This window comes from Hippopotamus amphibius, chromosome 1 (assembly GCF_030028045.1).
Source record: "Hippopotamus amphibius kiboko isolate mHipAmp2 chromosome 1, mHipAmp2.hap2, whole genome shotgun sequence".
In the NCBI taxonomy this organism is placed as follows: Eukaryota; Metazoa; Chordata; class Mammalia; order Artiodactyla; family Hippopotamidae; genus Hippopotamus; species Hippopotamus amphibius.
In genome coordinates this window covers 11,453,439-11,464,931 of record NC_080186.1, presented here as the reverse complement: position 1 = coordinate 11,464,931, position 11,493 = coordinate 11,453,439, and the positions used below count along the sequence as shown (strand labels likewise).

Genomic DNA, 11,493 nt, shown 5'->3' with positions numbered 1-11,493 from the left:
AGAGTCTGAGAAGCACTGGACTAGGTCAACTGTGGTTTCACCACTGCTACGGACTGAATGTCTGCATCCTCCCCAAATTCTTATTTGAAAACCCTAACCCGCAATGTGATGGCATTAGGAGATGGGGCCTTTGGGAGGTGATTAGGTCATGAAGATGGGGCCCTCATGATGGGATTAGTGTCCTTATGAGACAACACATGACACATCGGAGAGCTTGCTTCCTCTCTCTCTCCCTGCACTCTGTGAGGACATGATGAAAAGGCAGCTTTCTGAGGACCAGGAAGAGAGCTCCGACCAAGAACGGAATTGGCTGGCACCTGGATCTTGGACTTCCCTGCCTCAAGAACTGTAAGGAATACATGTCTGTTGTTTACACCCCTAGTCTCTGGTATTGTGTTGTAGCAGCCCAAGCTGACTGAGATGACCGCTGAGGATCTATTCTGACGATCTGGAAATGTGAATCCCCCAGGAGGGACACGGTGAAGCAAATGACACTAAGGGAGTGGTGACGGGTCAGATGTTCCCCTCCTGACAGCAGTGTCCAGGGATGGGAGGTACCAGACTTTTCCAACTCCATTTGAAGTGCTGCCACCTGGTCAGTCCTATGCTGGAAGGAGGGGTGAGGGTGGGAACACCACATCGTAGGGGTGGAAGGTGCTCAGCAGGGAGGAACAAACCTGGGATTTGGAAGCAGATACCTGAGTCGGAGCCCTGCCCGCTAATGTCTTAGCTTTACGGAGCTGGGCAAAACCCTCAGCCTTAACCTCAGATTCTCCATCAATGAAATGGGTTCATAATCCCCCCTCTCAAAGAGGCTGTTGGGAAAACTGAATGAGAACACACAGAGAAAAAGGCCAGCTCATCAATGAAGCTCCATGGGGTAGTATTTATTGTTACAGTGTTAAAATTCACTCTTGGGAAGACATTCCGGGCCATGAACAGCAACTAAAGGTCAGGAACATTATCTTAGGTCATGGACAACTCATTTCCTTTGCAGCCACAAACTTCCCCGGGGTGTCAGGGCTCAGGAAATTCTCCCCATCCGCCAACCACTGGGAATGATGTCAGTGTCCGAAGACGCTATTTCCCACAGGGCTTCTTTTTCTTGTCACTCAACTGCCAGGAGCCCATGGGAACCACAAAGGGCAGAGCGGAAGTGATGGTGCCCAGGAAATATGGGCCGTGATGGGAAGGGGGAGAGCTAGGCTTGGAGCACGGAACACGGAAGTCACATCTTAGCAACCTGTCCTGTTCTGCTGGACCTCAAGATTTGGGGTCCCTGTTCTGAGGCCCCTCCACGCTGGCTGGGCTGTATGGAGACCCCTTCCCCTCGACTTCATCTGATCCAGGTTCTCCTGGGGCTTCTCCCTGCCTCCTGGAGTCTGGACTCTGATGACTGTGATGCGGATACAGACAGATTTCTCGGAGAAAAGCTCTGCTCAGCCAAGGACGAGAGAGCCTTTCAGAGGTGTCTGGGGTCAGAAAGCTGAGTCCACCTGGCAGGTGCCTTCTGATGGCTCTGGCCCCCAGCTTCTGGGAGGAATACGGGGTGTCTCTGCCTACCCTGGTTCTGCCCAACCTCTGGCAACAATTGCCTCTTTTTAAGGGGCCAGCAGCCATGGGTGCAGGTGACAACACCTCTCAGAGAAACACACTCATATGGGTCCCAGGTCCAAATGCCAGGTCACCCTTTAAGGACCAAGATCATGATTCAGGCCATTTGGACAGGATGTGGCAGGTCACTCTTCCGTGGGTGGCCGTTCTGCCGGCTTTTGTTAACCAGCTACCAGAATCTCTCTGCCAAGTCTGCACCCCCTGCTCTTCTTGCCCGCTCCTGAAGCAGAGCTGACATTTAGGATTTTTCCAGCAGACAGAGCTAACCTGATTTAACTCTGTGCGGATGTTCATTTGTCAGCCAACCAATCCTCATGCTGAAAAGCCAGCTCCAAATGCTCGCCTGGCTGCCAGAGATACAGAGCATCAGGGACCCGAGGATGTGCTCTTAGGGCATCGTTTGGACCAAAAGGTACATCCGAGGTTGCCCACATTGCCCTAGGCCCGTCTGCCGAATGCTGTGTTTTGGGCATGCTGTCCTTGCCAGTGGCCCACCCCCCGATTGTCCACTTGCCCATCTTGCCCCCAGTGGGATTGAGTCAGGGAACAATGCATTGGTTTCACATAATCAGACCTGCACTCAGGCACCTGTCTGTCTGCCATTCCTGCTCCCCCTATGGGAGTAACTGCCTTCTGGCTTTGCTACTTCCCGAGAGGCAGATCCTGGGGTACCGGGTCACCCAGCCTGGATGCTGGCTTGGGAGTGACCCGCGGCATCAGGTTAGAGGGAGGTTTTACTCCTCTCTTCAGGCCGTGGACTCTGCGGCCTTAGACCCCACTCTGCAGCCATTCAGCCCGTGTGTGGCTGAATGTCATAAAGTCTGCTGAGGTTTGGAACCACAGCAAAGCCAAGTCAGGTTCCAGAGCTTTACCCCTCAGGCCCTGGAATCAGAAATGTGTCCCTAGAAGGTTAAACATTCGGACCAGAGGGGGCATCCACCTGTCCACAACTAGGCATTTGGTTTCCAGTGGTGAGAAAAGCTGTGCTTGTGTTACGGTTAGTAAACCATGGTCATCAGCCTTAAGGAGGAGGAATTCTCAAGTTCATCGGGCCTTGGTTTGTGCTTTTCCTTAAGGGGAAATAATTTGTCGGTTGAAGAACAGGTGCTTTGACGGTTCTCAGAGGCTGACTCCTGCTTCTAATCCCAGAAATTCAAACCTTTTATAGAGTGTTGGTGCCAAAGGCTTCAATGGAAGTCAAGCATTGTGGTTCCAACAAGTGATTTGCTTTGATAACCGAAGTGTAAATAGAACCCCAATGCTGTCTGTCTTTCCCTAATCATTCCTCAACATCGAGGTCAATGAACTCAAGCCAGCATATGTGAATTAAACTGGTTTTCAAGGGTTCTGCACGTGGCATATTTCTCTTTTTGGGAGGTCCAGTCCTACCGGGGGCTCTAGAGAGTCTGCACATTAAACATTTCTTGCCCTCCTTTCACATGTTGCTCCAACCAAAACAGTTGGAAAGAACCAGTACAATATCAGTTCTGTGTCATAAATGGGAAATTAGACCCACCCTGGACCCTTTAACTTCCCACCTGTCTCCTGAGAGGTTACAAAGTGTTACAGACGTTAGCAAGTGTTAATCCTCACAGCGTCCCTGGGAGGGAACCAGAAGTATTGTGGATGAAGACGCTGAGGCACAGAGAGGTGAGGCCACTGGGAAGAAGCCACACAGCAAAACAGTAGCAGAGTCAAGAAGAGGGCTGGGGGTGCTCTCTACCACTTTAGTGACCTGTGAGATTCAGCTGCATTAGGGCACTGGTGAGCACACCTGTGTCTCAGGTGACAGATGTCACAACAAGTAATTCCCTGCTCCCAGCCCCAAACTCACTGTTACACTTGGTACAGTTGTCATGGACCTAACTCATTCATCCCTGATCCTGTCGACACGACATCCTTCATCCTGATGATGGGATGTCTGCGTTTCCTGGCAATGCTGCTGCTCAGCCCCGTCCCCACAGGGGTCGTCACCCACCTCCACCCAGTGCAGCCCCTCCCAGGAGGAGGGGGCCGGTAGCCCTTCAACACGTCCACCCTGACGTGACACATGGCTTTGAGGATGGGAACGATCTTCTTGGTTTTCATTCTCCCAAGAGAGACTCAGTGACCCAAGTCAGAAGCCAAGTTCTCGGTCATGAGGGGCACGTAGGTATGCTGGAGCCGAGACCGCCATCAGGCTGGCTGGAAGGGTCCTTGTGGTGACTGGCCAGCCTCCAGCTTTGCCAGTTCCTGGTGCTGTCACTGTTGGGCTCTGCAGGTCTGGCTAGAGTCCCGCCTGCTCCTCCTGGGAGGGTGTTTTGGGGAACCCTGTGCCTCTTTCCATCCTGGTGGCTCAGTTCAAGGCTCCTGGGACCACGTGGACTGCTCAGTGGCTGAGTCACTCTGAGATGGAACCTCAATGACCAAGAGGCTGGGCACCCTGACGGGTCCTCTAGGTCAGTCTCCCTCCAGCGAGCACAGAAGTCCATGGCCGGCTTGGGGCAGGTGGGCTGGTGCCCCCTTGGAACTGAAGTCACGGCAGTCTGCTGGGATTTCCCGGGACTAGGGGAGCAGCCTCAGGCTGAGATCATTATGTACAGTGGCGACGGTCCCCGGCTGCACTTCATCCCCAGGTCTCTCCGTGCTGGGTTTGGTGGAGCACTAGCTCCTTACACGTTGGTGACCTCCAGGCCATTGTAGCCTTCCAGGCGGCACTGCTCGGGCCTGCCCTGGGAGTCCTCGTCTCCGCAATCTTCGTTTTGAAGAGAGCCGTAGTCATCGTGGAAATCAGGGTCTTTGCTGCTGAAGCCCCTTCCTATCTTTCCCAGGGGCAGCTGAGAAGAGAGGAATGAGAACAAGGGACAGGAAGAAGAGAACAAAAGAATTGAATGTTCTTGGATCTGGTATTGCTGTGTGACCTTGAGTCACTTACCTAACTACTCTGTGCTCCTCCTATTAGTAATAATTCTCCACTGCTCAGGGAGACTGAGAAGTTTTTGTGAGTTAACTTTAGGACAGAGCTTTGTGTTCCCAACTGGAAGCATCCAGTTGGTTACCGAAGGTGAGGACAAATACAGTCTTTCTGATTATCCACAAAAGTCTCTCACCTTCCTCCTCGGCAGGAGGAGAGGTGAGAATGCGCATGGGCGTGAGGTCTGACTGCATTCCCAGGTCAAGAAGAAGTATTCCAGCATCACCTGATGTGACAGAAAGAGTGTGGGTTTTGGAGACTCACAAACTGGGGTCTGGGTCCCTGCTCTGCCACTTCCCCGCTGTGTGACCTTGGACAAGTCACCTGCCCTCTCTGAACCTCAGTTTTCCCAGCTACAAAAGGGGACTAGGAATTCCTTTCTCCCAGAGTTGTTGCAAAGAGTAGAGATCCCATCTGGGAAGCACCCAACAGGGTGCCGGCAGAGAACAGCTCTTAGCATCAGACAAAGTGGACCCTCAATAAATTTCTCTCTTATTTTGAACAGATCTCTACCAGGGTAGTCATGATGGTGCTTTGTAATTATTTATTTATTCGACTGTGTCTCTTTCCAGACCAGTGTTTCTCGACCATTTTTTCACAATTGTCCCCCTTAAAAAGAAAACATTTTTAGACATTTTTTTCCCTAATCACGCACCCACCATGAAATTTTCATACCCCAGGTAGACTGAGCATCTGTTGACGTGCCACGTATCCATCTGTGCTTTATGCATAAAGGGAGTAAGGTTTTTTGTGTCCTCCCTGCTCCAGAACCAATTTTGACCCCTTTGGGGGTGACAGCACCCCCAGTGCGGATGCACTTTCTAGACTGAGAGCATCTTAAGGGTGAGGGTGTTCATTTGCTCATGCTTAACCCCCACGCTCAGGACGGGCCTGGGATGCACTTAGTACCCGAAACTGTCCGCTGGATGAATGGAAGAATTTGGATTGCCCGCTTCTGCCATCTCTGTCTACACACCTCTGTTTAGGAATCTGTGTTGCTCTGAGTCCCAACTGCGTGTGTTCTCAGGTACTAGAGGCCCATCTGCTGCTCCTGGTCAGGCCACTGGAGTTCCAACTCTAAGTCGGTGGCCCTTAGAGGTTGGGGTGTGTTGGAACCTTCTGGGCAGCCGGGGGGCATGCGGGGTTCCCCTTCGCCCCAGAGGCCCTTACGTTAGGAGGCCCACAACTTCAAGGTACAGTGACCAGGACCCCACAAGGCTGAGTGTGTCTTAACCATCATGCAGGTCCCTTGAGGGTGGCTTCCAGGGCCTCTCTCCCAGCTGCACCTGTGACCGGGCCTATCGCTGCCCTCACCCACCCACAGGGGGAGCTGGGAGAGGGCAACATGGGCCCAGATGACACAAAGACCTTTCCCAGGCTGGGGGACCCTCAGGCGAATACATGGAGAGACCTACCCGGCCAGCCTTGTACTTGACCCCACCGCTGTTCTCCTCCTTCCCGGCCCGGGTGATGCTGGAGGCCCTCCCAGGGGGCGTTCCGAATCGCTCAGCCTCCCGGATGCCTGTGGAGCTGGGGAAACACCCATCGCAAGTCAGCAGGGCTGGGCCGGGGGCGGGGCTGTGGGGTTGTGTGGGGAGGTGGTCAGCTACTGCCACCCAGAGATATAGACACTCACTCACTCACAATGACCACAACTGCGGTTTACTAAGTATCTCCTATGCGCCACCACTGTGCTAAGCGTTTTGCACAGGCTCAATCCTCACATCTCTCACTGTTGATGAGGAAAAGGGGCACAGAGAGATTAAGCAATCTGCCCAGGAGCACGCAGCTGGAAGTGGCAGAGCCAAGATCTGAATCTTGGTCTCGGAGACCCCAAAGTCTCTCTTAAGCCCCTGGTGCCCTGCAAACCCTACCAGGAGAGGGAAGACTTGGTAACAGAAGCCCCACATTTCAGCTCATTAGGTGTGACTTAGAAGCATCAGGAAAGTTTCCCCCATTCAGCATTTGAAATGTGTCCCCCACTGACCTGGTACCCTCATCGCTTCCTTCCTTGTAGAAAAGCATCAAAGGCTTCTGTTAGAACAGGACTTGGGGGACTTCCCTGGTGGCACAGTGGTTAAGAATCCACCTGCCAAGGCAGGGGATGTGGATTCAGTCCTTGGTCCGGGAAGATCCCACATGCCACAGAGCAACTAAGTCCGTGAGTCACAACCACTGAGCCCACGTGCTGCAACTACTGAAGCCCGCACAGAGTCCATGCTCCACAACAAGAGAAGCCACCACAATAAGAACCCCACGCACCACAACAAAGAGTAGCCCTACTTGCTGCAACTAGAGAAAGCCCACGCACAGCAACAAAGATCCAACACAGCCAACAAATAAATAAATAAATAAATAAATAAATTTATTTATTTATTAAAAAAAAAGAACAGGACTTGCTGAATGCAGCCTGCTGACTGATTTTGTAAATAAAGTTTTATTGGAACTCAGTCCATTGGTTGGCACGTTGTCTACAGCAGCTTTCTTGCTATCACGACAGAGTTGTCTACTTGGACACAGACCACGCGGCTCCCGAGCGCTTACATCTTCACTACTTGGCCTTTCATGGAAGAAGTCTGCCAGTCCCTGTTTTAGAATCTCCATGCTAGTGCATGTGGAGTACGGAGTTGGGGCAAGAAACTGGTTCAGAGCCAGGAGTTCTGAACTTAGTCCTCCCACCCGCCTTCCTTCTCATTTAGGTCTTCGGTGAACCAGTGTGCCTCTTGGACTCCTGTCTTTCTTGGCCTGCAGGGTTGGCCCCAGCTGGGGCAGAGCCTTCTGTACCTCCCCCATCAACCTCGCCAATCCCGAGACGCTGATGCTCCGTATCTTTCTTGGAGATCTAGAGGCACTGAAATCCTGACTCTACTCTCTACTGGCTGCATGACTTCGAGCACATCACTTCATTTCTTGAAAGCTGGGTTTCTCTATCTGCCGGATGGGGATTGTATTAGAGCCAACTTTCCAAAGTGATGGCGAGGGTTAGTTAAAAAGTGCTTTGGAGCTTAGCTGGCGTCTAGCAAATGGCTAAGATGATACTAATTCATATTAACAGTTAAAACTTATTACAAAGGAATTGGCTCTGGCTGACGGGTGGTCAGGAGTCGGCTTTGCAGGAGCTGTGAACCTCGGGTTGGGCTACTAAGGAAGTGACGAGAAGAACTGACTCATGAAGAGAAGTGAACCTTCTAACATCTTTTACATTGTCTCAGAGAAGCTCTGCTTCTTCCGGGGCAAATTTTGCTGAGAAAGTTTAAGGGAGGGGAGTGTGATGCAGAGGAGCACACTGGCTGCTGGATGGCAGATGAAGCTGAGTTCTCAGGTCCACGGGATGTCGGGGCATCCCTGCCATAGGGAGGCTCTTCCTCATGGTGGGTCAGGCACTGAGGTCTTCAGTGATGACCATCCTCTCCCCTCCACCTGGGGATGGAATGCCCTGGGTCTAGTGGGGAAGCTGTTCTAACTGCAGAAGCCATGAAAACCTAAACTCACACAGCCAGCTCCGTTTGCTGTCTTGTGGGAAGTGCATTAAATCCCCCCGACTCACAGAACATCAGCTGTCTGATGAGGCTGGGAGAACTCCAGAGCCCCTTCTTTTGTTTTCACTGGAAAAGAGGTAGAAGTCTGGAGGAGATGTGTGTCTCATCCAAGGATACACACAAGACACACAGTGGCAGGGACAGAACTTGAACCTGGGCCTCTAGGAGCAAGATCTAGACCATGCTTTTCCCACATTGGGAGTCAGCATAAGACCGTGGGCTCCACATCAGTGGCCCAGCTTTCCCCCTCCCCCCTCCCCCAGCAGTCGTGTCTTCTGGGCTATGTGCTCTGTGGATTGGGGCGAATATCAATTTTTCTAAGGTCATTGGAAGATTTAAATGAGAGGACACATATAAAGTGCTGAGAAGGGGCTGCATATTATGAGTAATTGCTGTGACCAACACAGGCATTGAAGGGTACAGACCTGGCTTGAGTCCCTGCTCAGCCATCCCCTAGCGGTACCCTTCTGTGAGCTGATTCCCTTGGTGGGCCTCAGTTTCCTCATCTGTACAGTGGAGCCCAGTATGCAGTTCTGGTCTTAACAAACCATCCCCTGGGCAGAAAGTGGCTGCCTCTGTTGCTAGAAAGAGGAGTGTGGCGCAGTCCCTGCCACCACTGTGCCAAAATACCTTCCCTTCTAGCTTTTTCCACTATGGCTAAAATCCTACCCTGTTCCTCCTTCGGATTAAAAGCCATGAAAACACAAATGCTTCAGGGAAAAGGCCAAGCTCAAGGCTTTGGTCTTTGGAGGCTTGAAATGGCTTATTGACTATGTAGTCCTTTCAGCAGACCTTGAGGGAGTGGAATGCTGGAAGGATAAGTTTTAATGAGGGAAATTTCTGGAAGACAGGGCATGCAATTTGCTGAGTCAATGTAGAGGGTGTTCCCGGGCACTAAAAAGCCATCGTGTGCAAGAAGGAGGGTGGCGGGGTACGGATGGGCCTCTGCCAGCCGGGCCTGCCTGGGGCCCGAGTCTCACCCAGGGTTTATGAGGTCCGGGAGGTATAAGATGCTTTGGTGGAGCCGAGTGAAGTGGGGGAGGACAGAACATTAATTGGCTGCCTACTGTGTGCCGGGCATGATGCCAGGTCCTTCCCCCGCGTTAGCGCCTTGAACCGTCCCTGAAGCCCTGGGGAGGAGTAATTGTCCCCATTTCAAGATGAGGAAACCGAGGCTCCAGAAGGCAAATTTCTTGCTAAAACCACAGATGACGGTGGAGGAGCCAGAATTCAGCCCCCAAAGGCCCTGCCGTGGCCCCTCCTTACATAGGACCATGACTCCAGGGACTACACTGCCCCAGGGCCTGGTCTCTGGGCTCACAGTTCATTTGGGTGGGATGGGGCAGGGCCGAATAGTGTAAAACATCACCTTCTCGTGGGTGCCCGAAAATCTCAATATGCCCCCCTCCACTGGCTCAGGTGACCTGCCAGGGGGCCCAGGAATACCCCTCCCTTGCCTGCTCCCTGGATCTCTCAGACCTGGGCAGCCCGCTAGCCACGGAGGTGGAGCTGTGACAAGACCTCTTATTCTGTGTGCTTGAAAGTCAAATCCATCTGAGTTCATAACGGAATTGCCCTTCTTGGCTGAAATACTAATGAGAAAACTGGAGCAAATTGACAGAAAGGGGAGCCCCATGTAACCAACTCAAGAGGAAAGTGCTTCACCGAGATGCTCCAGCGTCCCTGTGAGGTCAGGGGATGCGAACTATCAGTTATTGTGGGGGCATCTCCGTGTCACGCACTGCGTTCACTTTGACGCACCATTTACACTTGGGTATGGAGGCTCAAAATTCCTCTGGGAGAGGCCCGGGAGATGAGACCACTGCTTGACATAGCTCCTTGTTGTTCTGGCCACTCTTTCTGCCCTTCAGGGAAGCAGCAAAGCGTGATGCTTTGAAGCCCAGCTCCGCAGTTTCTCAGCTTATGGCCCTTGGCAAGATATGTAGCCTTGCTGTACCTCGGTTTTTTCATCTATGAAATGGGGCTCACACACCCTACTCCAGAAAGTAGGGACAACATGCTAGGTTCTGAGCCTGGCCTGTGGCAGAGCTCAGCAAATGGTTAGAGTAGCCTGAGAACCCTACCTTATAACTGCATCTGGAGGGGGAAGAAGAAGAGTGAAAGATGCTGGCTGACTCTTCCATCCTTGAAAACAGAAAGGGGCACTCTGGGGCCATGGGTCATGAGGCTGTAGGATGGGGAGGAATATTTACAAGAGAGATGCTACATTTGTTTGATGCTTTAGAGGCCTAAAGGGGACTCTTCTCAGGCCTAACACTCATAAAGTATCTAAATGAACTACAGGCTGAATCTAGCTTGTCCCTGACTCTGTGTTAGTGACAGGATATACTGTCCTTCAGGCAAGTGCTGGAGATGGCCATGCATTTTCATTAAGGCTTTTCTTCTGGCTCCTGTGATGCTCCACTGAATGCCTTTGGAACAGCATGGCTACTCCCTCCATCCTTTTGGTCCACTGGTTTATTTCTCTGGATCTTGAATGCCTGGTCCTACGACAGAGTTGGTGCTAGATCTGGGTTTACTAGGAGAAGCAAGAGGGCAGTGTGTGTCAAAGCAGACATCACAAGACGATGTCCCTTTGATCATATGTTGTCAAGGCAACAGGAGGAGGCTGGAGAAGATGATGTCGTATTGGAACCTATAAACTCTTGGTAAATGTGCCTCTCCTAGAGTCAGGTTGGGTGCTGATAATCCCTGACTCCCTGGTCATGGGCCATTAATCTCCCAAGATGCTCTGAACCAACTACCCCCCCACTGTGACTACAGGCATCACATTTACTGGGTGATGTGGGGTCACAGATGTGATCAGGGGTCACATCTCTTGGGGAGTAGAACCAGGTACTCATCTGCACCCCTCCAAGCTTCCTAGTGTGGTGGAAGGTCATAGGAGCCCTCACTGGTAGATTCCAGCACTGCCACAGACTCCTGTCTAGTCTTGAGCAGGTCACAGCACTTCTCTGAAGCCTGTTTCCTTATCCACAAAAGGTGGCAATGATTCCTTCTCACTCAGCACCCTTCATGGGGAGGAGAAGCAAATGAAACAAAGGATGTGGCAGCACTTTGTTGACGATGACATATGATACCAATGTGAAGAGTTGCTGCTGTACCCATCACCCTGGTCTACTTGGCCTGGGGATTCAATCTGGGATGGAGTCCTGGGTTCGCCTCTGATCTCTATTTCAATGGTTCGATATGTTTTGTCCAACTGGAATCTCTCCATCCAATCTGAGCATTCCGGGAGGATTCACCCCAAAAGACCAGCACCACCTGCCCTGCCCTTTCTCTCTCTGGAAAGTTGAAATCAGCAACAGAGAAGGAAAAGGAGCAAGAAGGCTGTGGACAGGATGAGATGCTTAGACCACGGCAGAG

The 11,493-nt window shown here is 51.9% G+C and overlaps 1 protein-coding gene across 3 annotated transcripts in view; it reads right to left on the bottom strand.

Moving 5' to 3' along the window:
• Positions 1–877: 877 nt before the first annotated feature.
• Positions 878–11,493, bottom strand: part of KAZN (kazrin, periplakin interacting protein) — a 169,609-nt gene continuing 158,993 nt past the window's right edge. For 2 of the 3 annotated variants that reach the window (XM_057696929.1, XM_057696945.1), the window contains 2 exons: positions 5,983–6,097; positions 878–4,430 (listed from right to left, as the gene is read on the bottom strand). In XM_057696929.1, coding sequence (XP_057552912.1) covers positions 4,266–4,430; positions 5,983–6,097 — 280 coding nt within the window. In that variant the 3' untranslated portion in view covers positions 878–4,265. The remainder of the gene's footprint in view (positions 4,431–5,982; positions 6,098–11,493) is intronic. The other variant, XM_057696937.1, reaches the window with a different exon arrangement.